At 48.4% G+C, this 27,620-nt stretch overlaps 1 protein-coding gene and 1 gene segment (V, D, J or C); one reads left to right on the top strand and one right to left on the bottom strand.

Annotated features, from left to right (window-relative positions):
- Nucleotides 1-19,911, bottom strand: part of LOC118685374 (T-cell receptor beta-2 chain C region-like) — a 34,384-nt gene extending 14,473 nt beyond the window's left edge. Inside the window, 3 exon segments of the C gene segment in view lie at nucleotides 13,586-13,599; nucleotides 19,156-19,455; nucleotides 19,869-19,911. Of these exon segments, the coding sequence occupies nucleotides 13,586-13,599; nucleotides 19,156-19,455; nucleotides 19,869-19,911 (357 nt within the window).
- Nucleotides 8,187-12,049, top strand: LOC118689722 (trypsin I-P1). The gene is made up of 5 exons (XM_036388149.1): nucleotides 8,187-8,982; nucleotides 9,688-9,856; nucleotides 10,459-10,712; nucleotides 11,322-11,458; nucleotides 11,854-12,049. Exons 1-5 carry the CDS (start codon nucleotides 8,943-8,945, stop codon nucleotides 12,001-12,003), a joined length of 750 nt encoding a protein of 249 aa, XP_036244042.1. The 5' UTR covers nucleotides 8,187-8,942; the 3' UTR covers nucleotides 12,004-12,049.
- Nucleotides 19,912-27,620: the final 7,709 nt, after the last annotated feature.

Raw genomic sequence — 27,620 nt, 5'->3', positions numbered from 1 at the left:
TGCTTTCTTTGGTGAGCCAGTAAAAGCAAAGCTAAATCTCATGTGCCTCCAAGGTCTGCTTTAGCTTGTCCACAAGTCAGTGTTCTGAGCTGCTGACACAAATGTGGAATTTCTCGCAGACCAGTGTATTGCTGGCTGAATCCTGAGCTGTCGTTCCATGATTGAGAGGGTCTGGGTGTTGGAGGCCAGACAGGAACCTAGGATCACTGGGTTCATGTGGGATTTTTTGACCCATTTATATCAGCGGCTATAACTTGGGCCATCTTTGCAGAAGGATTTCCAGCAGAAGCACACCTGTACTGTTTCATTCTGAGAAGTTGTTCTCAATATCTGGAGCACAGTATTTCACAACTCGGATCTTGTTAGTCAGAAGCAAAGATGATAGATCAAGATAGCAAAGGCACAGAAATTGTATTTAATCATATCTTAGTTTCTTCAGTTTTCCAGACAGGCATTCATATTCCCTGCTGGTTAATCTTCCTGGGAGCTCTAATTCACTTTTACAGAAATCAAGACATCTCCACCAGCCGTTTTTTCTCAAAACAAAACCAGTAGTTAAGCATAAACCTCATGAACACTCTGTTTGTTCCTAGCCTGCCAGATACATCCTAGTTAGCCTATTCTACATATGTATTATATTCTGTTCTATTCCATACAACTCTATATATAGAACTTATGCCACTCTCCATTCTTTTCTGAATATAAGATTCAAAATTATTATTGCAACTGCTTCTTTTCTCCCTAGCACTTTTAATGAAATACACATAATTAATTCTAATGACCTTCAGTTATCCTGATATTGCACCTTCAAAAAACTCTGGGATACTTCTGCAGTGTTCTCTTTTTCTTCATATTTTGTTGTTATCCCCTCTCCCATATTGCCTCATACTCTAGAGAGATTTATATCTTCTCTAGGCCTCCAGACATTTATCTAAAAGGCATGTTCTTTCTATGAGCCTGGAAATATTGTACTTTCTTAGAGCCTGAGGCCTAGTTCCTGAATCCTCCAGGATTCAGAGCAGTGGAAATCTCAAAAATTTGGTAGTGAATGTTCCCTGTGTCACTTTTTAAATCTTTCTTTTTAAGGGAGTTAACAGAAATTGCCTGAGTAGTTAAAGCTTCTTCCCAATCAGGAATGAAAATGCATTTTATATGATGTATAAAAGTTTTGTATGATTTCTAGTGTTATGAACACTTTGCATCTAAGAAATAGGGGTTTGGCCAGTTCTTGGGTTTTCTCAGGAGAAATTATTCCATACCTGTGCTGCCGTGAGGTTGAACCCTGTGCTGGAGATATTACAGTTTCAGTGACTTGTCAAGGAATTGCAGATGATACAGACCTTTTTGGTTTTTTAATTACATTCCATAACTTTTACATTTTTCTTTAAATTTTTATGCTGTTTTCAAAGTCAATACATCAGTTAGCAAATGAATTTGAACAAATTTAATATAATTCCATATCCTTTTATGTTTCAGTACTGATTATTCTTTGATACATATTTTTAGCTTTTACTCCTCACAAGCTTTTCTTCTTTTTATGGAAGGTTTATTTTGATTTTACTTGTTCTTCATTTTATTTTATAGACATTTTGCCCTTTTACCTTACTGCTAGGATGGGACACTTTTAGACACTTCCATGGAGCCTGCTGAGACAGTTCCATAGGACACTGCTGCTTTGATCAATGTCCCAAAATGCATGCCTTTTGCATGAAGACAGTACAGGATTTTTAGTTTGATTATTGTCTGTCATGCCAAACCTGTTAAAAGCCTTTTATCCCAGTAGCAATCAGACCTTAACTCCTGGAGGGAGAAACTGTTTCAGAGACTTGATGGGAAATTAAACAGATTGTGGAGGCTGTGGGAAGTAATTCTAAGATTGTTCTGTGTAAGAACTCTGAGACAAGGAAAAAAAAAAACATTTCAATGCAGTTGGGCTACACCTTCTTCTTTAATCACTTATGTTAGAGTTTATTACTCATTCCAGGATGAAGATTTCTATTCAGATGAGCTTTTCTGTCTCAGGAAACAAAAGATGATTGCAGACTCTCCAAAGGAAGGAAGCAACTGGAAGATGTAACTCAGGACCTCTAGTGTGTCTCTCGGGAATTGCTTAATATGTTACTGCCTTTTGAAGAGTAGCTAAATTGACAGACCTTTCATTTTTCAGTTCAAAATGTCTAATTCTTTCAGTCTGTTTTCTTCTAAGATTAAAGATGAAACAAGGGAAAACAAAAAAGGACCAAGATAAAGGCAGGTATGGTCAATCTTCCCAAGTAAGATCCTGAACTACTGTACCAAGGGAAGAATGGATGCAGAAAAGTGGAGGAATACAGTTATAAAATGGGCCATTCACAGGTAAACAGGATGCTAGTGAGTATGCCTGTCTGGCTATGCTTTGTACTTGCTTAGCTCAGTTTTACTAAGTCCTGTCTTACTGAGTTCTATTTCTAAGTATTTACCTGAGGGAGGAACTGTCTATTCTATGTGCATGTGTTTTGTGCCTGGACATCTACGGGCTAGGAACTGGAGTCAGACCACAGGCACCAGCAGCTGGAGAGAGCAGACTAGGTGAACTTAAGCAGCAGACACTGGAGAAGGGCCACAGGCTAGAGGGGCCATGTGCTCCCCATGCTGGCAGCTGGGCAGAGGGAGGGTTTGCAAGTGTGTGATCAGTAGTGAACATGAAACCAGACTACCTGGCAAGTAAGTGAGGTGACCTGGGCTCCAGGTGTGTGTCTCTAATGGCAAGAACAGTGAGAGGTGGCAACAAGAGGAAGCAGGGGAGTCACAGGCATTTTTTGGAGAGGAAGCTGTGTGAGAGGTGCGTGTGTGGACATAATGGCAACTGGACTGCAGCTCTAAGGGACTCAGAGGTCCAAGGGCTGGCACATGTGACTGGGATCCAGTGACAGCCACTGGACTCAGTATCTCAGCACAGAAACATGTGAAAAGCTTGCACACTGTACATGTGTATACATATATTTCCCACTACTGAACTTTCCCACACTACTTGTCTAGAACCCTGATTTCCCACTGTGAACCCCAGCCAGAAAGGGACAAAAGATGAGGCCATCAGTGCTGTGGGTGCATCTGTGTTGATCCATGTGTTCACCTGTGTATAGATGTATGTATGCTTGGTATTTATTGGTATAAATACTGGGGAGACATTCTCATTCTTACTGACAGCTGGGCCAGGGGGCCTGGAGCTGTGGTAGCTTCCCTTCTGTCAGCCCAGCCTAACAGTGAGCCTTGGGGAAAAACCATGAGATCTCCTCCCTAAGGGTAAAAGAGACCATAGAAGAGTTATGACAATGAAGAAAGGGCTGAGGTATGCTGCCCACAGGGAAGAGAACCAAGGCAATAAGGAAAAGATTCCTACTGAAGAGTGTTTAACATACACTGGGAACAGTAAGTACTGGCTTAGCAGAGGTTTGTGCTGGATTTGGAAACTAATGTCATGAAACAAGAGCATCAGGCAAAGGTGGTCTTCCATCTCCCAAATGTTAGAGAAAAATGCCTGTTGCAAAGCAAGGAAGGCACTGGAAACCCATTATCCGACCTACATGTAGGCTTAGTGCCTAAGGTCTGGGCTAGAATTGCATCCAAGACAGTGGTGAAGGTGAGCATCAGATGGCTCTGTAGTTTTAGGGGATTTAAGGCATCTCAGGCCAGTCCCTTTCAGTAGTCTACACTAGTACAGGAAGGTCCTCCAGGGCCAATTCTTTGCAGACAATTCTTAGAGGAATCCTTCCTCCTCCTCCTTGTCATCCCTTGCCCAGTAAGACCCATGTTGCTCCTTTCTTTACAGCTCTCACCCCCAAACAGTCCAGTCAAATTCTATTTCTAATGGAAGCAGCTTGGCTGCTTATCTGGTGAAAGTTCCTTTTCCTCATCCATTCTATTTCACCGTGCCAGCCTTGCTGGCTGCCACCTCTAAACTTCTTCCCAAGTTTTTCAGACCATCTGACTTTTCACATCACCACCTTTACACTTTTCCCAGTCCTTCCTTGTCTTCTTTTTTGTTTCCCAAACTCTCCATCCCATATTTTTATAGCAAAGAGTCAGATTCTAGGTTTAGAGATGTTAAAATTGCCCAGTTTGTATAGGCTTGGGGTACATAGACCCTCTAGGAAAGGTTCTTCAGCTCTTTTGCTCTCTTGCAGATCATGGGCTGGATGAGAGGGATTAAATAAATATTGTATTTGCAGGGAGCCCCGACGAAGGCAGGAATGATGCATCTGACTTCATGTTCTCAGAAGGCTAATTTATTGCTTTATTATACTATATTATATTAATATTAATTAATTAATTTATTAATTAATTAATACTACACTATACTAAAGAATACAGAAAAGATACTTACACAGTGCTAAAAAGATAATAATGAAAACTCATGATTCTTTCCAGAGTCCCAACACAGCTTGGCCCCAACTGGCCCATGAGTCAAAACAACTCACACCTGAATCCAATCAGGCAATCACCTTTGGGTAAACAATCTCCAAACACATTCCACACATGAGCACAACACAGGAGAAGCAAATGAGGTAAGAATTGTTTTCCTTTTCTCTGACGCCTCTCAGCTTCCCAGGAGAAAAATCCTGGGTGAAGGAATTTTTCAGGGAATGTGAATGCCACAAATAAATACTTTCAAATCTGATGTCCCCCTCTGCTATGTCCTTTCAAGGTGCTTCCTTCCTGGTCCAGCCATTTGCTGAAGATTACTGGGACACAGTCTGTTTCCAACCTCAAAGGCTGAGGCTTTACATCCACTTCTGGCTCAATGTGGGACCCCTGTTCTTAGGATTTTCCTACCCTTCTTCCTAGTACCGTGCTATTTTCTTACTTTTTTATTCCCTTAGTGCCTCTGGCCACAGTCATCCAGAATTCCTTCCCAGTTCCTGACCCCAGGCACTCTGAAAGAAGTTATAACACTCCTTCTTCACCCCCCCAAAATTTCAGAAAAACAGAATGGTTGCAAGATAGTGAAGAAATCAGAGAGGACATGAAGGCTCTGCAGAATTGGACACTGTCGGGCACTGGATGTTATAGCAAAATGTAAGAAGCCCCATTTGACACTACTAGAACAGTGTTCTCCAAAAATTCTTCAATATACACCCCTATCAGGGAAGTATTTTTAAACACATACACCCAGTACATGTACACTTAGTAGGTGATAATTAGATATGTGTAACATTAACGTTCTAATGTTTCCACCTCACACTTCAGTGCATCATCTTGCACCCCACTTTGAAGACTTCTGCACAGGAACATCATAAGCCAGCAGCCTGTCACTGAATATAGATTTCAGAGGCAGAGTCTAGAAGATGCACAGCCCTTCACCAAACACTCTCCTGATCCCCAGCAACTGAGGAGTTGATGTTCCAAGTCCTAGGGGTGCCTGTCCAGGAGCACTTCACTGGCAGAAGATACATAGGAAGAGAGGAGCAATTGCTCCTCCACCACAAAGCTCTGTGAGATCACAGAATCACAGAATATTCTGAGGTGGGAGGGACCCACAAGGATCAATTCCAGTTCATAAGTGAATGGCTCATACAGGGACCAAAGCCACGACTGGGATGTAAAACGACTAAGCTCAGAAACTTCATGTTTTATGCTCATGGGAACCTTTACCTCTGTCAGCCCATAGTCTCAACAGGTTTCTCTTTCCCAGGATCTTGCATCAGCCTAGACAAATATATTTGCTTTATCTGAGTCCTGTGATGACACAGCTGACCAAAATACTTGAACTAGGAACATGGAGTTCCAGAAAAACAGCTGCCATTGCTTGTCCATTGACAATATCTAACACAGCTGTTCTTCAGTCCCCATCCCTCCCCCTTCCTGTGCCCCCAGGAGCCACCAGCTTTCTACTGCAGCATTACTACATGAAATGAGAAAGTTGTTTGCAGCAATGGATGTACACCCTTGAGTGTATTCTTTGAAGGATACTATAAAAAAACCTTTAAATGGGTCTGTGAGATGTTCAGCACCACTGAGCAGAAGGAGTTATTTGTGTTTCAGACAGGGATTTCTTGTCCTAAAGAAAGAAAGAAAGGAGGGTCATCAGAAGGTGTTCTAATTTCAGCTGTAATTCAAAGGGGTCTGTTCACCCTCCACAGTTCTCATGGAAAGACCTGAAAGGTTGCTCTGAGACTGCTTGCTGGATGACCTCTGAATCATGCGTCAGAAACGCCATTTGCCTTCCTTTGACATCAGTTTGCCCCGTGAGCAGAACACCATGGAGTTCTGGGCCTTATGGGAGCCTCTAGAAGGAGTGTCAGAGAGGCTGTTAGGAGAATGAGAGGGGCTTGGGTGAGGTATGTTCACTAGATACCTGCCATCAAAGACTTAGAAACACAAGAGCCACAGGAGCTATGATCCAGACCTTTGGCTGTGAGCTTTAGCAGTAGCCTAGGAACAGGTCAGGAGTCTCCTCTTGCTGATTTAAGCAAGTAGTTTATGGAACCAGAGAGATCATGTTTTGTTGCAGTTCGAATTTATTTTACTGATTCTTTGTTAAGTGGTTTGTTCTGTTGTACCCCCATGCTCTCCCTGAGTTGGTTGACCCCTGGGTTTTACCCTCCCTCAAAGCTGTCCCTCATACCATGCCCCACCTATTGTTCCAGCTCTTTCCCTGCCTGTCAAGGCATTCCAGCCCCTTTTGTTCCTGAACCTTCTCTGCCACTATAACGTGAGGCTAATCCCCGACTGCAACACCTTTTCGAATTCCGCTACTCCTGGAAGCCCCATTGGTCCATGTGACCCACCCTCCTACCCCAATTGGCCCCAGACACTTGATGTAATGCCCTCACTCCTCCCCTGAGGATTCCCTAATGGTTAGCTGTTTGTATCCACCCCCTGAGCTGTATCTGTATAAAATCGCTTGCACGGGAGTGCCCCAGGCTCTTTGTTTCTGGTCTCCTTACTTGCAATAAACTTTTCCTTGTACAACCTCAAGACAGAGAACCTCCTCCTTTCTCTTCTGCCCAGTCCCTGTCATGGCTTGTGTCTGGCACCATAGAGCAAGTGGATCTAAAGGTTCTGCCTCTGGTAAATCCCTATCCTGAGGCAGTTCCCCACTCCTGGCATGGTGCCAGAATTATACGAGCTAGCTAGCCGGGGCTCTGTTAGCCATGGCAATGTTCTTATGGGGGATTATCAGCCAGCCCTATACGATGGACTTCTTCATGCTGCAAAGAATAATTTATATGTGAAAGATGAGATAGGATTAAATAAGTAACAGAGGAAATAATAAATAAATAAGTAACAGAGGAAAACAATAAAAAGTACTAAGATAAAGGCAGGTATGGGCAAGCTTCCTGATTCAAATGCTTACTTGGTAATTCACGTAAAATTTGTGTGGATATTAAACCGAATGAAAAACCCCAAGAAAGGAAGGAAAGGGAAGCAGTTGTAGCCTAAGTGTTACCTTACAGGATATGAAAGCTACAGATCAGGAAAAATATTGTTCTAAAACACGGGTCTGCTTCTATGCTAATGACACATTCTGGACAAAGAAAACAGAAATCCACAGATCAAATGAAACCCTAGAGTAAACTGGAAATTTTTCTTGCTCCACTTAGTTATGATGAGATTGGATAGCTTTGGTAGTTTTAGACCCTCTTAGTCCTTAGAACATTTTCCTTTCCCACAGGAAGCTTCTAATCCTTCTTTCTTTCACAGGATACAGCATGCTTGTAAGAAAGGTGTGCAGTAATACCAGTTTAAAGGCCAACACAATTCATGCACCACCTTAGAGAAGGCCCTGGCCTTGGACTTTTACTTCAACATGAAGGAAAATTTCCCTCTGGACAGTGACACTGTGTGTATCAGTCCTCCAGGGTGTACAAAAATTCAATCAAAAAATGTAGAGGAAGAGTATTCTGATTTAGTGTTTCAAGCTATTCCAGCATTTCCAAACATACGGCTTCTCTTTAATATCTCTGGAGGGAATCCTGTATCTTTCAGGAGCTAACATGATGAAGTTGGCAGCTGCTTGGAGAATGAACATGATTATTCAGCAAAACATTAAGCTTTAGTAAACTTTGCATCATGACAGAAATCCCCACTCCTGCAGATTTAAGATCTCATTATTTTTGTTTGCAGCAATATTGTACATCTACATTACACTCATAAACATCAGCATTGTATTGAAATTCTTGTGTAGCAAAAATGAGTCTGTAGAACATTCCAAAGATGAATAAAAGCATGGTTTGGTACTTAGGCAGACATTTTAATACCGTTTAGGGGAGAGAAATTAGAAAAGGGAGATGCTGAGCATTCCCATATTTGAACTATTTGACTTGGGAAACAGTGGGTGCACAGGATCGTTTTTCTATCCTCCCTTTTGAAATTACAATGGAGGAATTTGATTTAGGAAATCACTGTATTGCATATGGTAAAAACACACATTATTCAAGAAAAGGAATTTGCTAAAATAAACTGAACAAAGTTAGCCACTGGGTTTGCTGGAATTTTTTGCTTTTGTTTCCCAAATAAATGCAATGTATCTTTGTGTCTACTATCTAAAATATGCAACTTCGGGTAAAAGCATGCATTTTTAAGAAAGATACCATCAGCACAGAGGAATCTGAAAGAGGTTTGAGAGTTGTTATTCCTGTTGTACAGGTGCTGTGTATAAGAATGAGACAGACAAACAAGTACACGTCTTCCAAAGCCAAAAGGTATTTTTAGATTGAAGGCTACCTTACAGAATAATTAGAATAGCTCTCTATCTTAGCAGAGGTTTATGATTAACGTGTATGACATTTGTACATTCTACCAATGCCTGTTAATGCCCACATTTGGATCTTCAAATTTTCCACTGTGTACTTTTTGTCTGGAGAAAACCTTGGACTAGAGATAAGACCATCACCAAAAACGTATTTCTAGCAGCTCCCACATCCAGTCAGCCAGTCTGGGTTTGAGGTCGAATCGAGACCATGAAGTGCCTGCTGCTTCTCGCCTTTATTGGGGTGGCTGGTGAGTATATCTTTTATTTCTATTTCTGCCATTTAATAGGAAGCTGATTTTCTAAATCAAAACTGCAAGGTAGCCTGTTGTGGGAAAGCCAAGTCCAGTTTTGACTTGCACAAGTCAGAGCCCTGCAGCTTCCATCTTCTGTCTGCTCATAATGCCTTGTGCCACAAGGTGGGGAATGAACGCCTTCATAGGGGCTCCCGACCCAGCTATGGAGATGTGGCCACAGCTTCAGAAAAAGGCTGCCTCCTCCTTCGGGACTAAGGAGTGCACAGGGAATAGCTCTGGACCAGGAAGTCCTAAAGCAACTGCAAAATTTTGGACCCTTGGTCGGTGCTCCAAGAAGATATCACTGCACAGTAGTTTTTACTTTTTCCCTCAGTCAACCCTTGACTGTTTCAGTAGATGGGATTCAGGGAAAGACACACCCGTGATCTGATCCAACAAGAATATTTCAGTGTCCCTATGTTCTCAGGGAGTAGCCAGCAGGGCTTTAGTTGCAGATACGTGAGGCACCCGTGTAAGTCTGATCCCCTTCTTTGAGGTGCAGCAAATGCATGTGCCTTAGACCTGCCCAGCAGCGCTGCCCTGAGTGTCCATAGAAGGGGAGCCTACAAGTGAGGGGCTTCAGACAGGCAGCCACAGGGCAGATTATAGGCCACATTACCTTAGGTCAGCTGTTGACACATGGCACTTCTTGTCCCGCAGTTGCCTTCCCCACCTTTGCTGAAGACGATGATGACAAGATTGTGGGAGGCTACACCTGCGCAAAGAACTCTGTGCCCTATCAGGTGTCCCTGAATTCTGGATATCACTTCTGTGGAGGTTCCCTCATCAGCAGCCAGTGGGTCCTGTCGGCTGCTCACTGCTACAAATCGTGAGTGGAAAAATTACATCCTTCTATATCCTACTTCTGTCTTCCAGCTCCCTTCTAGCAGGAATTCTGAGCTATGAGATAGAAATACGTAAGTGCCTCCATTCTCACCGGAGACAGCCAAGGGATGGGTGGATCATTCAGGAAGCCAGGCCGAGGCATCCTGAGGGGTTTTCCACTTCTGCAAACGTTCCTGTGAATGCAGAGCATTTTCTGAAATAATAGTGGGATAATCAAGCAGAGAGGTCTAGGCTTTGATTTCTTATCAATTGCATGAATCTTGCTAAAGCATTCTCCCTGGAGAACAGGAAGAGGATCGAGGTCTGGCTGGAGCCATTTGCCTTGTCCCAAAATATTTGTATCTAGTGCTGCTCTGTATTCAACTGCTGCCATGTATTTACAGACCCGCAGAAATTCACCACCCATGCATGGAGTGGGTTAAGATCTCAGTGTGGATTCCCAGGGCTCCCTGCAGGACAAGAAAGATCCCCTGCCCCAGAAGGCTTCTGTGGCAGTGGTGTTGGAGCGAGTGCACTCAGTGCCAGGGAGGTTTCTCTCAACCTGCCCCCAGCAGTAAAGGACACGCTGTGCCTTCTGTTTTCCAGTCGCATCCAAGTGCAGCTCGGGAAACACAACCTGGAGCTCACCGAATCCACACAGCAGTTTATCAACTCTGCTAAAGTCATCCGCCACTCTGGCTTCAGCTCCTACACCCTGGACAATGACATCATGCTCATCAAGCTGGCCACCCCAGCCACTCTCAGCAACGCTGTCCAAACCATTCCTCTGCCTACCAGCTGCGTGGCCGCCGGCACCACCTGCCTGATCTCCGGCTGGGGCAACACTCTCAGCAGTGGCAGTGAGTACTCTGGGGGAGCCTACAGACCCTCGGGGGGCCCAGGACAGTTTCTAGGTCCTGGCCATTAACCCCCAACAGGACAGGCTAAAACACAGGGATGTGCTGTGGGACAGCTTTTTGGAGTGATGCGTCAATGTAGGGACTGCACAGTTAATGTCAACAGAGTTGTCAATTCTCTGAGAGTAAGGGTGAAGTCTGGGACTGTGCAACTTGAATTCCTACCAGAGATCTCTGTTCTCTCACGCCGATGGTCAGAGATGTGCATGGCCAGTGGTGCCTATTCCATTGGACCTGCACCAGAGGAGAGGATGGTTTTCCTGAGGCTCAGGTTTCCTCCAGTGTATGTATCACAAGAGCGGCCCCTCCCTTGCCAACTGATGAACTTCCAGGTACCAGAAAAGTTAAGGTGGCTGCAGTGTAGAATGGTGGGCCCATGGGTAGAATTTGTTCCATCTCTACAGAAGGGACCCATGCTGTGCTTACTGTGGACAGGAAGCAGGATGGCTGCTAGAACAGGGTGTCCAGCATTTGCTTTTCTGCTAAGATCTTCCCCGAGCTCTGAAAAGGACTCAGCAATGCCAGCAACCATCTCTCCCTATTTCTTTGCAGCTAACTACCCGGACCAGCTGCAGTGCCTGAAGGCTCCGGTCCTCACCGCCGAGCAGTGCTCTGATGCCTACCCTGGGCAAATTACCAAGAACATGATGTGTGTCGGATACGTGGAGGGAGGAAAAGACTCCTGCCAGGTAACTCATCTGCCTCTCCTCTCCCAGGCATTTCTCTCCCACCTTTTCCCAACTGAAGAGGCCTTCACATTACAGAGTCAGCTATACTCACTGCACTGGTAAATCTGAGTTTCTGAATGACAGCAGAGGCTTCAGGCACACATATCCTGAAGGTTTGCCAATACTACATCCGGCAAAAGCAGGCAGCTGACTCATCCTTAGCTGTGGTGCACTTGGAGCTCAAGTCAGGCATGGTAGCATCAGGCGGAGAGTGTGAATCAGGAGCAGCCTTGGTAGAACTTTTGTGCAGAGTACGCCCGGCAGGGCTTCCTCTGGGATCAGTGATCTCAGGGATCTCTGGCTCATTGCTCAGGCTGATGCCATTTGCTGAATATCCATACCCTTTGTGTGCACAGGGAGATTCCGGCGGTCCCGTGGTCTGCAACGGACAGCTCCAGGGCATTGTCTCCTGGGGTTATGGATGTGCCCAGCGGGGCTATCCCGGAGTTTACACCAAGGTTTGCAACTACGTCTCCTGGATCCAGTCCACCATGGCCTCCAACTGAGACGCTTGTTTGGTGCGACCTGTATTTTCTTATCATCATTTCTGTTCTTTTGGGTCTGGACAAGCAAAAATTATGAGAAATTAATAAAGACTTTCAGGCACCCCTACTTTGTGCACTCTTCTTCTGGAAACTTCCAAAGGCTCTTAAATGGAGCACAGTGGCAGTGAACATCAGTCAGGAGAAAATACTTATTATTTGTAGTGCCTGTCAATTGACAGGGTCTTGGAACTCCTTGCAGACTCATCATCAAGATTCTTTCAGTCAGTTACATGCTCTTGTTTCTGAAGGAGAACATAATTTTTGTTCTTTTTGAACAGGAAAAGTAATAGCCAATATTTCAACAGTTCTTGAAATGATTCTGAAATTCATCCTCAAACATAGCCTGTCCCCCTTTCTCTTGGAACACTAGCAGCTGCAGCATGTCATCCTTTCTTTGGGCCTGCTTATATCACCGCCTGAGCAATGGAAGAGGGATGAGGGTGTTGAGGGCCAGGATAGCAACAGAAGGCAGGTCATTGCAGCAGAGTATTTGGATCTGCCATGTTAAAGAGTTGGTCCTTGCCAGGAGGCTGATTGGGATGTCATGTTTTGTGCTTGCAGAGTCCCAGAACCAGGCTGTGGTGTCCCAAATCCCAAGATGAAAAGGTCAGGAGAGAGGAAGGAGGGAAGTGAGGAAGGAAGGCAGAAAAGCTGCAGGAAGACAGGACTTAGGGCTGGGAGGGAAGCAGGAAGGCGAGCCAGAAAGGGAGAAAGGCAGCAAAAAAAGCAGGAGAGAAGGAAGGAAGATAAAAAGGCAAAAATGAATTAAAGAATGAACACTAAAAGGAAGAAGCAGGAGGGCAGGAAGAAAGGCTCAGGGAGTGTTGGTAGCCATGAGTATCTGCCGCTGCCTGGGACTCTTTGCCTACAGTACCGGGATACAGTGAGGATTGGATTGCATCATAAACAATGCAGTGCTCAGGCCACAGGGTAGTGGTGTAACATGGGGTCCCAGCTGCACAGCTGTGTGCCCATTCCCCTTCAGACCAGTAGGGCCAACAATCAGAGGGCCATCTATTTCCAGATTGTGGAGAAAGAAAGGCCTGTATGAACTATTCCACATCCTGGTTCTCAAACCATAGGTTGACATACCAGACAGATTTAAAGCAGAGATGGATGGGGAATTGAATAGGGAATAGGAAAAGAATAGGTGTAACAGGACAAAAAGGATAGGACAGGGAGACGTAGAAGGAGGAAAGTGACAAGCAGTGTGGTAGGCATAGGGACAGGCGTTCGGAAGATTTCGGGCTGTGATGGAAAATTACAGGAATCCTTCTACCCCTCTCCCCATAGATAAGGATCACCCTTGGAATGTAGCCAAACGTGTAGCCCCCCTAACCTATGCATGCCAGTAACTTTCCACTCCATACTAACCCTAGAAAGTATAGCCAAACCCCTGTCTGACGTAGAGAAGCCCCTTAGTCCATAAATACCCTCGAGACCCCTCAATAAACGCCTTTAACCGTCCACCACATTGGTGTCAGCGTCGGTTATTGGCCACGAAGGATCCCAAGGAGGAGATCGCAGTGCTGGACTCCGATACCAGGTCATCGCGGCCTTCACAAGAAGGCAACAAAGCAGTCTGAGAATGGCAAAGAAAGGAGTGGAGGCAGTGAGGATGAGAAGAAACCAGAGTCAGAAGGTGATTCAGAGATGGGAAAGAACAGAAAAGCAGATATAGACCATGCTAAAGACAGACAGATGGCCAACAGACATGCACCGTCTTTGCTGAAGACCTGGGGGACAAGTCAGAAAATAAGGGCTCTGTCAAACACAGGGCTCAGTGTGTGCTGGAGGCAGATCCCTGTTTGCCTGGAAAGCTTTGTGCTGTGCTGCACCAGCCTTTGAGTCACTGTGGATCTCTTTCAGCACAGAAATATGTGCCTGTGTCATTGAGCAGGGCATGCTGGATCTTCACAGATAAATGGTTGTTCCTAGTCCCATTACTCTGGAAGCGATTTTGGAATTCCTTCTCAAAATCTGCTTTGCCGCCTTCCACTGAATATACAACCAGCTGCATTCTGGCATCCATCTCCATGGGTAACTTGTACCAGTACATGTTTACAAATGTTTGCCCTGATGCAGAACATTCCAGAGTGACGGTGTCTCCCACCCGGACAACTGAATCTGGTGATTGCTGAAGGGCCCAGCCTGGAGAGACAGGAGATGGAAGGTGGGAAGTGAAATGCATTGAAGAAGACAAAAATACACATCCTTGAAGTATGCCATGGGATGGAATTCCACCAGGACATCAGAAAGCTATGGGACAGTGCCCAGCTTCTCTGAAAAAGGCACATGGGATCCAAAATCCTCAAACAAACCAAATGCAGCAGTAAATCTGTTTGGAGAAATAATGACTTTGGTACACTCATGAGAGGTATTAAAATGGGGCAGGAAAAAACAAATTTACAGCTTTGCAGCGTTTTGTGATTAAATAGGTGGTGAAAATGTTCACCTGGTTCATTGCCCACTCCCACCCTGGAATCCTTGGGAAGGGGCAGTGCCAGCAACTGGGAGCAGAGCTGAGGATGCAGCAGCAGCTCCAGTGCAGCTGCTCAGGAGGGAGGAATGCCCACTTACCCACAGGGAGCAGCATGGCCACAAGGAAGCGGTGGAAATGCATGGAGAAAGGCCCCCTCCTTCCCGGCACCTGCCCCTGGTGCCAGCACAGACACAGAGGTGTAGAAAGAGGAGGGGTGGAGAGGAAGAGATACGTCTCTCTGAGGGTGGGCAGGGCAGGGAGCGGGAGGCTGAAATGTCACCAAGGCTCTTGGCTGCCCAGGAACGGTGGGGAATGACACCTGCAGGCAGTCATGAGCTGCTTGTACTCTGCTCCTCTGGCTTCCTGCTGTGTGGGAGCGTGGCTGTGCAAGAGTAGGTGGCACTTCAGTAGGTGCCATAGTTCAGAGCTACCACGGAGCAGGATGGGGCTGTGTGGCAGCCTGAGTGTGTGCACAGGGATGCACAAAGTGGCAGAAATTGATGGGAAGACAAGGAGATCTCAGGAATGCATGTTTGTGTCTGTGTCCCGCTGTTTGTCTCCTCCCTAGCCTCCCTCACACTCACAGAGTCCCAGCCCTGCAAGCTGCCATGTGGAATCTCTGCTTCTCCCAGTCAGGCCTGATGTGTTGTCAGGTATGGGAGAAGCTGCTGACCTGCAGAGCTGGTGTCTCATGGAGCCTGGCACAGAATAGTTCTTTTGCTGCCAGGCTCCAACTCAAAAAGGGGGATCTCAAGGAGAAAAAATGCGTCCTGTGCTTCTGCACTGGGATTTTCCATTGGGAGACTCTATACTTTGGAAAGATTTCTGCGGAGAAGGGTGTGCCCCACAGGATGTGTGGATACACCCTGACCTTCTCCGTGCCAGAGAAGAACAGATATAATCCTTGCCTCTTGATCGTAGAACTGTGCAAAAGAGCACCAGGACACAAATGGACACAGCTGGAGAAAACCATGTCCTGTCCTCTTCCCTGCACCCAGCCTTGCTCACCTGCCCAAGGCAGTGGGAAATCCCTGCAGGCAGGAAGAGACACTTCCAGTTTTTGTGCCCTGAGTTTGGGCACAGAGCTCTGGCACAGACTCTGCACATCCGTGCTGGGCTGGGTGCACTGCAGGGTGAGGCTGGCCCACACAGGCCATCAAGTGATCCGACTGCCCAGGGCTCTGAAGGGCTTTGCACTGAAGATGTTCCCCTGTGTGCTGCCAGCAGAGGAGAGCAGCAATGCCTGCAGCCCCTCCCAAGGCCTCTGCTGCAGGTCTGAGTGTGTCCCATTGCATTCATTTCCCCAAGCTGCCTAGAGAAGATTCTGGGAAGACCCCAGATCCCTCTACAGTAGTTGTAGAAAAAAGCAAAGAGATGGGGCTGCTTTGTTGGAACCCCAAATCCTGCCAGCACCATGAGCAGCACTGCAGCAGAGAGGAGGCTGTGCCTGATGTGTCCATGCAAAGGGTCTCCAGTTGCCTGGGGTGAGCAGAGGGCAGGGCCGTGCATGGGGAGCCTTGCAGAAGACACAGGATTTGAGGAGTCAGTGATGTTGAAGAGGCATGGCTGCTGTGTGGGGCCCTGTGTTTAGGTGCTGGGAAGCTTGGACATTAGCATGGGAATCTGCAGGGTGGGAACCACCTGGAGTGCCCTGAGCAGGCCTGTGCTGTGCACGGGTGTGTGTTATGCAGGACAGAATCATGGGATGGGCCAGCCAAGTAGGGACCTCAGGGGGTCACTGCTCCATCCTCCCTGCTCGAGCAGAGTCATCCCTAAGGACATGGCGCTTGACTGTCTCCACATGGTTCTGGAATATCTCCAGAGACAGAGGCTCCACAATTTATTTCTACAGTCTCCTCCTTTGCATGGTCTTCAACACTGCAAAGCTCTTAGCACAGATTCATGTGGAACTTGCTGTGCATCATTTTCTGCCTCTTGTCCTAGTGCTTGTCATCACAGTGAAGATGTCTCATCCTTTGCATGGTCTTCAACACTGCAAAGCTCTTAGCACAGATTCAGGTGGAACTTGCTGTGCATCATTTCTGCCTCTTTTCCGAGTGCTTGTCATCACAGTGAAGAACATGGATCCACCTCTAGGAACCCTGCCTTCTGTTCCTTGTAGACATTGATGAGGTGGCCACTTAGTTGTTTCTTCTTAAAGCAGAACATACCCAGCTTCCTCAGCCTTTCTCCTCAACCCCGTTCTCTACAGAGGTGCTCAACTCTAGTAATCACCTTTCATCTCCTGTCCTGCACATTCTCCAGGAGCTCCATGTCTCTTTTGCACCAAAGAGTGTTGCGGTGTGAAGCAATATCCTGGTTCACCTTTCCCAGTCCCTCAGCTGTGCCAACTTCTCCCCTCCCCTCCCACTTGCCTCTTGCTAAGTGCTGTCCGTCAATCTTAACATTCCAGCAAGGGCGTCGTCTGGTTGGTGAAGTTCCAAAGATGCTTCTCAGCCCTGGGGTCATTGGCCAGTCTAGGTGTCATTGTCCCCTGAGACTCCCCCCCTCCCACCTGGTTGGTGGCTCACCTACCCCTTCCCCTCCCCCTGTCCCCGGGCTTACAAAGACACAGGACCTTGCGGTCAGGATTCTGTTGGAGCTGTTACCAAGATTCGGAGATCTGTGACCATGGAATAAAACTCTGGATGAACCTTCCGGCTCAATCCGTTTCCTCTTCCTCTTCACCTCGCCTAAAGCCTTTCCATTAGAGGTAAAAATAGAATTCCTGCTTGCCTGGACTTGTTCCAAGTGCCCAGCTGCAACATACAGCCAGCCAAAGGTGTCTCTGAGGTGAAACACCACAGCTGCCGCCTCTGGACAAGCAGCAAGGGCCAGAGGAGCCCAGGCACGTTCCACCGGGCAATATTGGGATCATATTCCAATAAAAGAGCCCAGAACAGGAGACATCACTGCAGATGTGCCTCGCCAGGGCTGAGTGGAGCCTCAATTCCCTCCCCCTGCTGGCAATGCTCTTCCTAATGCATGCCAGGACACCACTGGCTTGCTGGACACCAGGACAAGTTGCTGCCTCATGGGGAGCTTCTTATCCATCAGGACCTCCAGGTCCTTCTCTGAAGAGCTGCTTCCCAGATTGTTGCAGTGAGATTTCCTGTTTCACCTATCCCAACCCCCTCAGGTGTGCCAACCTTTCCCCCTCCCCCTTTTGCCCTCCTGCCTAAGAGCTGTCCATCAATCTTAACATTCCAGCAAGGCGTCGTGTGGCTGGTAGATTCCCATCAGGTTTGGGTCATTGGCCTGTCCAAGTGTCTGTATCCCTTGAGCCTTCCCCTCCTCACACCTGGTTGGCCTCACCTGTCTCTCCCCTCCCCCTGTCCCTGGGGCTTCAAAGGACACCAGACCATGCGGCTGGGGTCCATCAGTGAGCTGTTACCACATTCAGAGGTCTACCATGCTGAAATAAAACTCTGGATTTAGACTCTACGATAGAACCCGCTTCTTTTCACTGTCGCTTGAACCTTGTCCACCAAAGGCAAACTGAGTTCCTACTTTGCCTGGATTTTTTCTGAGCGCCCAGCTGGAGCATCCAGCCGGCCAAAGGTATCTCTGGGGTGAAAAACGCCACAGCTGCCACCTTTGGTCCAGCAGCAAGGGCCAGAAGAAGCCAGGCAGGACACTCCCGGAAACATCGGGACTAATATTCAATACCAGATGGTCAGTGCTTCCCTGTGCTGCTGCATGGAGCAATTCCTCCCCAGGTGCAGAACCCTGCATTTGCCTTTGCTGAATTTGAGCATGTTCCTCTCTGCCCATCCCTCCAACCTGTCAAGGCCCATCTGAAGGGCTGCACAGCCTTCTCAGGTATCAGAAACTCCTCCTAACTTGGTGTAATCAGGCAATTTGATAAGGACACTCTCTACCCTTCATCTGAGTCACTGATGTGCAGAACACTGTAACCTGTGGGAAATTTCTGTTATCTGCTCAGCTTGCTAATGTGACCTGTAATTTTTATCATATGTTTGCTGAAGATAAACTGTATGTGGATCAAGGGCTGGAAGGCAGGTGGATCCTGCCCCAGCCACCACTCTGCATGGAGGACTTAGGGATCCACTGAACACCTTACCAGAGTAAGCACAGGCTTGTGCTCTGCTGTTCCTATTCCTTGGCCACAGAACACCACAGACAAGGCGTTGGAGCAGAGGAGCATGTGGGCAGCTGCCCCACGGTGCTGGCAACTTCCACACCTGCCAGGCCTTGCCTTTATGCACAGGTGCACCAAGAACTTCCCACAGAAGCATTTTTCCTGTTTGACAGTGAGAAGTATGAGCAGGGCTGACTGGAGTTAAGTAAGAGGAAGACAATGGAGTGCAGATTGAAGACACAAAGAAGAAGCTATGGAAGGAAAGGGAGACAGAGAGGAGAAGAAGGGCTGAGAGAAACAACTGTAGTGCAAATAGGAGTTTAATGCACAGGGAGGCCTGGAGTGGCAAAGAGACAATAATGGACAAATAAACTGTCAACATCTGAGAAGAGGAGGGAGGCAAGGCTAGGAAGCAGAGCAGCTAAGGAGTGAGAAGTGATCCCCCTGCCTCATGCAGCACCCACAAGGTGGAAAGCAGGTCCTGTTTGTGCAGGGACAAGTTTGTGCTCAGCTCCCTCAGCAGTCTCACCACTGTGTTCACTCTCAGCACAGTAGTATGTGCCAGAGTCATTGAGAAAGGCATGTTCTATTGAGAGGGTGATACTGTCTCCTTCTATGTTGCTGCTCTTGAAATGCCTCTCAAAACCCTTCTCCACCTCTGCATTAAGACCTTCATATGCATAAACCAACTGGGTCAGACTGGAATTCTTCTCTGAAGGCTGCAGGAACCAGTACATAACCCTGTTGGACGATTTCTTCTTGGAACATTCCAGATTCACAGACTGGCCTTCTTTGATCACCATGTCTGGAGACTGTTCCAGGCCTAACACTGGAAAGGAAAAGTAGGAGCAGTGAGGAAGAGGAAAAAATGGGAAAAAACTCAACTAAGCACTGTGAGTTGGTCGGGAAAGGGTGAGAAGGCATTGGGCAGCCAAGGGAGCAGTTCAAGGCATGGGACAGCTCTTCAGATCAGCAGGTGAATTTCCAATCTCTCCTCAATAGGCAAGGTGCATTCCTGGGCTCTTTGAGTCCAAAACCAGGAACCATCTAGGGGCTGCACAAAGAATGACAAATAGATGGGCATTGCAGAAGATTCAGGCATTCCCATTGCCCCCACATTGACTGCTGATCCTCCATGCAGAAAGCTCTGCAGGATGAAGCACTGCCAGGAACTGGCTACACAGCTGGGAGAGCAGCAGTGGGATCAGTGGAGGTGCTCAGGGCTGGGTTGAGTTCACTTACCCAGAGGGGCCAGCATGGCCACAAAGAAACAGCAGGGAACCATGGGGGGAAAGCCCCTGCCCTCTCAGCAGCCTGCCTCTTGTGTCTGCCCAAAGGTTTGTGCAGAGGGAGCAGTGAGTGAGGGTGAGACATCTCGGGGTGGGGCTGGCCAAGGAATGAGAGAAGGCATTGGCTGGCTGGGAGCCCTGGGCAATGACACAAACTGTGTGTCAGCACAAACTCTGTTTCTGCAGGAAACCAGGAGCCCTGCAGGGATGCAGTGTCCGGTCGGCTGTCTGTCTCTGCCCAGACACATGTAGGGTGGTTCTGGGGCCGCCCGCGCTTCAAATGCCTATTCTGGACTCTTCAGTTTTTCTATCTTCAGATTGTTTGTTATTTCTTATCTATAGAATTTTCTTTCTGCCCAGCAGAGGTCTGACCTGCAAGGCAGCCAAGGGCACTCTGACCACCCACGGGGCAGTCGTGTCTTTTTATACTAAAAACTACATACATCATATTTACCTTTCTTTCCCACTACCTTTCAACCATATTAGCAAGTGCACCTTCACCATGGACCAATCCCCATGTGCCAACATCACCACAGAAAATGGATGACAAGAAGAAGAAAGAAGAAGGACAAGACCCACCCTGATCCCTCCATCTTGTCTCCATAACCCCCCTGTACCAAAACCCTAAAATCTGTATTTCACCCTGTAAATACATCATTCCTGCACCATCCATTCCTAAGTGACTCTCATGTCCTCAAAGAGGTGGCACATACCTAGAGGGATCAAAGTCAAGCCACCAGAGGCTCCTGGCAACATTCCAGGATTTCCGAGCCCCCCAAGGGTTCTCTCGGTAACTCTGCACATCCAGAGTGATGTGCTGAGTTCCCACAATGGAGCAGGGGGAAAAGGCAGGCTGGGTGTGCTGGGTGTGGAGGGAAGGATGGGGTTGGAAGGACAGAACTGTGCTGAGCTTGCAGGGGAGTCTGAGTGTGTGCAAGGCAGAGGAATGATGGCTGCTCCCCTCCTGCCTCTGAAGTCCTTGGGAGATGGAGCAATGAGGGATAAAGGCCACATAGAGGGCCCTTGACTTTTCTCATGCACTCTCCCTGTCTTCCCCAGACAGGGCTGGTTCAGTCCCTGCCTGGCCACCCCACGTCCCAGCCAGCTGTGTGACAGCTCTTCTTCTCTCTGCAGCCCTGTGAGCACAGCAAACACCACCTGTGAGAGGGAGGCAGGACCCTGAAGGACACCACAGCAGCCCAAGCACTCAGAGCTGTGAGGGCTCTCATGGGTGCTGCAGTGAGAGCGGCAGGAGAGGAAGGTAAATACCTGTGGGGAGCTGAGGCGCAGTGAGCCTTGTCTTTGCAGCTGGTGGAGAGGGAAGTGCTGTGTGAACTATTCCACATCCTGCTTCCCAGGCCTTGAACTGATGTAACAGATTATAAAGAAGGAGAGATGGGGGAGCAAGGGAAGAGGAAAGACAAAGAAACTAGGTATGAGAGGACAGAGAGGAAAAGTCATGGGGACAGACAGAATGACATGAAAGAAGATAGTCAGAAGCAGTTTTTGAATGGCAGAGAAATACGTGAAGACAAGAAGAAACCAGAGTGAGAAGAGGATTCAGAGATGGGAAAGAATAGAAGGGCAGTTAGAGCCCAGGCAAAAGACAGAGAGATGGACAGATAGATGGACAGACAGAGTGTCATACCATGTTTTACCTAAAGAGCTGGAGGGGAAGTAAGAAAACTGGGTTCTCTCAAACAGGGCTCAGTGTGTGCTGGTGGCAGATCCCTGTTTGCCTGGAAAGGTTTCTGCTGTGCTGCACCAGCCTTTGAGTCACTGTGGATCTCTTTCAGCACAGAAATATGTGCCTGTGTCATTGAGCAGGGCATGCTGTATCTTCACAGATAAATGGTTGTTCCTAGTCCCATTACTCTGGAAGCGATTTTGGAATTCCTTCTCAAGATCTGCTTTGAAACCTTCCACTGAATTTACAACCAGCTGCATTCTGGCATCCTTCTCCATGGGTAACTTGTACCAGAACATGGTCTTGACTGCATTCCCCAGTCCAGAACATTCCAGAGTGACGGTGTCTCCTACCCGGACCACTGAATCTGGTGATTGCTGAAGGGCCCAGCCTGGAGAGACAGGAGATGGAAGGTGGGAAGTGAAATGCATTGAAGAAGTCAAAAATACCAGCGATTCAAGTATGAATGTAATGACAACAGGATATCAGAAAGCTATGGAACAAAGTGACCTGCTTCTCTAAAAAAAGAGAGATGGTGTGAAAAGACCCAAGACAAATCAGCTTTAAATGCAACAGTAAATCTGTATTGAGAAATAATGACTTTGGTACACTCAAGTGAAGTATTAAAATGGGGAAGGAAAAAACAAATTTACAGCTTTGTAGGGTTTCCTGATTCAATAGGTCGTGGGTAAATTCTCCTGATTCATTGCCCACCCCTGCCCCTGGATGCCTTGGGAAGGGGCAGTGCCAGCAACTGGGAGCAGAGCTGAGGATGCAGCAGCAGCTCCCGTGCAGCTGCTCAGGAGGGAGGAATGCCCACTTACCCACAGGGAGCAGCATGGCCACAAGGAAGCGGTGGAAATGCATGGAGAAAGGCCCCCTCCTTCCCGGCACCTTCCCCTGGGGCCAGCACAGACACAGAGGTGTGGAAAGAGGAGGGTGGAGAGGAAGAGATACGTCTCTCTGAGGGTGGGCAGGGCAGGGAGCGGGAGGCTGAAATGTCACCAAGGCTCTTGGCTGCCCAGGAACGGTGGGGAATGACACCTGCAGGCAGTCACGAGCTGCTTGTACTCTGCTCCTCTGGCTTCCTGCTGTGTGGGAGCGTGGCTGTGCAAGAGTAGGTGGCACTTCAGTAGGTGCCTTAGTTCAGAGCTACCACGGAGCAGGATGGGGCTGTGTGGCAGCCTGAGTGTGTGCACAGGGATGCACAAAGTGGCAGAAATTGATGGGAAGACAAGGAGATCTCAGGAATGCATGTTTGTGTCTGTGTCCCGCTGTTTGTCTCCTCCCTAGCCTCCCTCACGCTCACAGAGTCCCAGCCCTGCAAGCTGCCATGTGGAATCTCTGCTTCTCCCAGTCAGGCCTGACGTGTTGTCAGGTATGGGAGAAGCTGCTGACCTGCAGAGCTGGTGTCTCTTGGAGCCTGGCAGAGAATAGTTCTGTTGCTGCTCTTCTCTCACTCCAGAGAGGGATCTCCAGGAGAGAACAGGCTGCCTGTGGTCCTGCACTGGGATTGTCCTTTGGGAGACACTACACTTTGGAAAGATTTCTGAGGAGAAGGGTGTGCCCCAAAGGATGTGTGGATACACCCTGACCTTCTCCATGCCAGAGAAGAACAGATATAATCCTTGCCTCTTGATTGCAGCACTGTGCACAAGAGCACCAGGACACAAAGTGACAAAGCTGGAGAAAACCATGTCCTGTCCTCTTCCCTGCACCCGGCCTTGCTCACCTGCCCAAGGCAGTGGGAAATCCCTGCAGGCAGGAAGAGACACTCGCAGTTTGTGTGCCCTGAGTTTGGGCACAGAGCTCTGGCACAGACTCTGCACATCCGTGCTGGGCTGTGTGCACTGCAGGGTGAGGCTGGCCCACACAGGCCATCAAGTGATCCGACTGCCCAGGGCTCTGAAGGGCTTTGCACTGAAGATGTTCCCCTGTGTGCTGCCAGCAGAGGAGAGCAGCAATGCCTGCAGCCCCTCCCAAGTCTTCTGCTGCAGGTCTGAGTGTGTCCCATTGCATTCATTCCCCCAAGCTGCCTAGAGAAGATTCAGGGAAGACCCCAGATCCCTCTACAGTAGTTGTAGAAAAAACAAAGAGATGGGGCTGCTTTGTAGGAACCCCAATCCTGCCAGCACCATGAGCAGCACTGCAGCAGAGAGGAGGCTGTGCCTGATGTGTCCATGAAAAGGGTCTCCATGAAAAGGGTCTCCCTGCCCTCATCTCCCTGGGGTGAGCAGAGGCCAGGGCAGTGCATGGGGAGCTGTAGCAGTCTGAATTGTTGCTAGCATAGTCCAGGGTAAGGAAGCAAAAAGGAGCTTTGCATAATATCCAGAGATGTTCAATTCAGCCACCTGGTGAGATGCTCAGGGCCCAGCACCCCCAGCACAGAGAGTCTCACTGTCTCTGTACAGGAGCCTGGGGGCTGCCCCTGGACTCGGGGCAGTACAAAGATGACAGTCAATCAGAGAATAGGGACGAGGGGATCAGGGACACAGGAACAGACATAGGAACAGGGAAGGAGCCAATGGGTTCTCACAGCTTTTTGAGGGAAGCTTCTTGTGTCCCCCTACACTAGGGAATGCTCCCCCAGAGTCTCCACAGGGAGCCTTGCAGAAGACACAGGATTTGAGGAGTCAGTGATGTTGAAGAGGCATGGCTGCTGTGTGGGGCCCTGTGTTTAGGTGCTGGGAAGCTTGGACATTAGCATGGGAATCTGCAGGGTGGGAACCACCTGGAGTGCCCTGAGCAGGCCTGTGCTGTGCACGGGTGTGTGTTATGCAGGACAGAATCATGGGATGGGCCAGCCAAGAAGGGACCTCAGGGGGTCACTGCTCCATCCTCCCTGCTCCAGCAGAGTCATCCCAGAGCACATGGCACAAAACTGTCTCTACATGGTTCTGGAATATCTACAGGGAGAGGGGCTCCTCAATTTCTTTGGACAGTCTCCTCCTTTGCATGGTCTTCAACACTGCAAAGCTCTTAGCACAGATTCAGGTAGAACTTGCTGCGCATCATTTTCTGCCTCTTGTCCTAGTGCTTGGCATCACAGTGAAGAATCTCGATCTACCTCTAGGAGCCCTGCCTTTAGATCCTTGTAGACATTGATGTGGTGGCCACTTAGTTGTTTCTTCTTCAAGGCAGAAAAGGCCCAGCTCCCTCAGACTTTGTTCTCTGAAGAGTTGCTCCACTGTGGTAATCACCTTTCATCTCCTGTCCTGGACATTCTCCAGGAGCTCCATGTCTCTTTTGCACCAAGAAGGCCAGAACAGGACACAGCACTGCAGATGTGCCTCACCAGGGTTGAGTGGAGCCTCAATTCCCTCCCTCTACTGCCAATGCTCTTCCTAATGCATGCCAGGACACCACTGGCTTGTTGGACACCAGGACAAATTGCTGCCTCATGGGGAGCTTCTTGTCCACCAGGACCCCCAGGTCCTTCTTTGAAGAGCTGCTTCCCAGGTGGTCAGTGCTTCCCTGTGCTGCTGCATGGAGCAATTCCTCCCCAGGTACAGAACCCTGCATTTGCCTTTGCTGAATTTGAGAATATTCCTCTCTGCCCATCCCTCCAGCCTGTCAAGGGCCATCTGAAGGGCTGTACAGCCTTCTCAGGTATCAGAAACTCCTCCTAACTTGGTGTAATCAGGCAATTTGATAAGGACACTCTCTACCCTTCATCTGAGTCACTGGTGTGCAGAACACTGTAACCTGTGGGAAATTTCTGTTATCTGCTCAGCTTGCTAATGGGACCTGTAATTTTTATCATATGTTTGCTGAAGATAAACTGTATGTGGATCAAGGGATGGAAGGCAGGTGGATCCTGCCCCAGCCACCACTCTGCATGGAGGACTTAGGGATCCACTGAACACCTTACCAGAGTAAGCACAGGCTTGTGCTCTGCTGTTCCTATTCCTTGGCCACAGAACAACCACAGACAAGGCGTTGGAGCAGAGGAGCATGTCGCCAGCTGCCACACGGTGCTGGCAACTTCCACAACTGCCAGGCCTTGCCTTTATGCACAGGTGCACCAAGAACTTCCCACAGAAGCATTTTTCCTGTTTGACAGTGAGAAGTATGAGCAGGGCTGACTGGAGTTAAGTAAGAGGAAGACAATGGAGTGCAGATTGAAGACAAAAAGAAAAAGTTGGAGAAGGGAAGGTAGACAGAAAAAGGAGAAGTGCTGAGAAAAGCAAGTGTAGTGCAAATAAGAGTTAAATGCACAGGGAGGCCTGGAGTGGCAAAGAGACAATGATGGACAAATAAACTGTCAACATCTGAGAAGAGGAGGGAGGCAAGGCAAGGAAGCAGAGCAGCTAAGGAGTGAGAAGTGATCACCCTGCCCCGTGCAGCACCCACAAGGTGGAAAGCAGGTCCTGTTTGTGCAGGGACAAGTTTGTGCTCAGCTCCCTCAGCAGTCTCACCACTGTGTTCACTCTCATCACAGTAGTATGTGCCAGAGTCATTGAGAAAGGCATGTTCTATTGAGAGGCTGATACTGTCTCCTTCTATCTTGCTGCTCTTGAAATGCCTCTCAAAACCCTTCTCCACTGCTGCGGTACCACCCTGTACTGCATAAACCAACTGGGTCAGACTGGAATTCTTCTCTGAAGGCTGCAGGAACCAGTACATAGCTGTGTTGGAGGATTTTTTCTCAGAGCATTCCAGATTCACAGACTGGCCTTCTTTGATCACCATGTCTGGAGACTGTTCCAGGCCTAACACTGGAAAGGAAAAGTAGGAGCAGTGAGGAAGAGGAAATAATGTGAAAACTTGACCTTGGCACTGTGGATTGGTAGAGAAAGGGTGAGAAGGCATTGGGCAGCCAAGGGAGCAGTTCAAGGCATGGGACAGCTCTTCAGATCAGCAGGTGAATTTCCAATCTCTCCTCAATAGGCAAGGTGCATTCCTGGGCTGTTTGAGTCCAAAACCAGGAACCATCTAGGGGCTGCACAAAGAATGACAAACAGATGGGCATTGCAGAAGATTCAGGCATTCCCATTGCCCCCACATTGACTGCTGATCCTCCATACAGAAAGCTCTGCAGGATGAAGCACTGCCAGGAACTGGCTACGCAGCTGGGAGAGCAGCAGCGGGATCAGTGGAGGTGCTCAGGGCTGGGTTGAGTTCACTTACCCAGAGGGGCCAGCATGGCCACAAAGAAACAGCAGGGAACCATGGGGGGACAGCCCCTGCCCTCTCAGCAGCCTGCCTCTTGTGTCTGCCCAAAGGTTTGTGCAGAGGGAGCAGTGAGTGAGGGTGAGACATCTCGGGGTGGGGCTGGCCAAGGAATGAGAGAAGGCATTGGCTGGCTGGGAGCCCTGGGCAATGACACAAACTGTGTGTCAGCACAAACTCTGTTTCTGCAGGAAACCAGGAACCCTGCAGGGATGCAGCAGGTGGAAGGGGCAGTCTGGGTGTGGGTGGGTGTGGAGGGAAGCATGGGAATCTCATCCTGTCAGTTCTACCCTTTTCCCCATCCCACCAGGGCAAGGGGTAGTGAGGGAGTGCCTGTAACACCCAGCAGCTGACTGGGCTTTACCCACAAGAACCTGAGCACCAGACAGCATCTCCATGTACCCACTGCTATGGCATGAGCTGCAGCTCCCCTGACCAAGCCTGTGCTTCACACTCCAGCAAGGAATTTCCAGCCTCTGTTCTTGACGGGTTATGAACATTTCGGTGAGCATCAGATTCCTCCGAGACCCTGCACTGTCCTTTGCACTGGGGCTAATGTAGTGTAGGCGATTCAGGGCAGCCATGGTGTTCTAGAAGCAAGCAGCGTCCTCTACAGTGCACCAGAACCCTGCAGGGATGCAGCTGGTAGAAGGCGCAGCCTGGGTGTCCTGGGTGTGGAGGGAAGGATGGGGTTGGAAGGACAGAACTGTGCTGAGCTTGCAGGGGAGTCTGAGTGTGTGCAAGGCAGAGGAATGATGGCTGCTCCCCTCCTGCCTCTGAAGTCCTTGGGAGATGGAGCAATGAGGGATAAAGGCCACATAGAGGTCCCTTGACTTTTCTCATGCA

Source organism: Molothrus ater, chromosome 2, assembly GCF_012460135.2.
Source record: "Molothrus ater isolate BHLD 08-10-18 breed brown headed cowbird chromosome 2, BPBGC_Mater_1.1, whole genome shotgun sequence".
In the NCBI taxonomy this organism is placed as follows: domain Eukaryota; kingdom Metazoa; phylum Chordata; class Aves; order Passeriformes; family Icteridae; genus Molothrus; species Molothrus ater.
The sequence above is the reverse complement of the archived record's forward strand: the minus strand, read 5'-3'. Positions and strand labels throughout refer to the sequence as shown.

Coding starts and splice junctions, on each gene's coding strand:
- LOC118689722 (XM_036388149.1), top strand. CDS start 8,943: ATGAAGTGCCTGCTGCTTCTCGCCTTTATTGGGGTGGCTG. Junction 10,713..11,321: donor CAACACTCTCAGCAGTGGCA/GTGAGTACTCTG, acceptor ATTTCTTTGCAG/CTAACTACCCGGACCAGCTG. Junction 11,459..11,853: donor GAGGAAAAGACTCCTGCCAG/GTAACTCATCTG, acceptor TTGTGTGCACAG/GGAGATTCCGGCGGTCCCGT.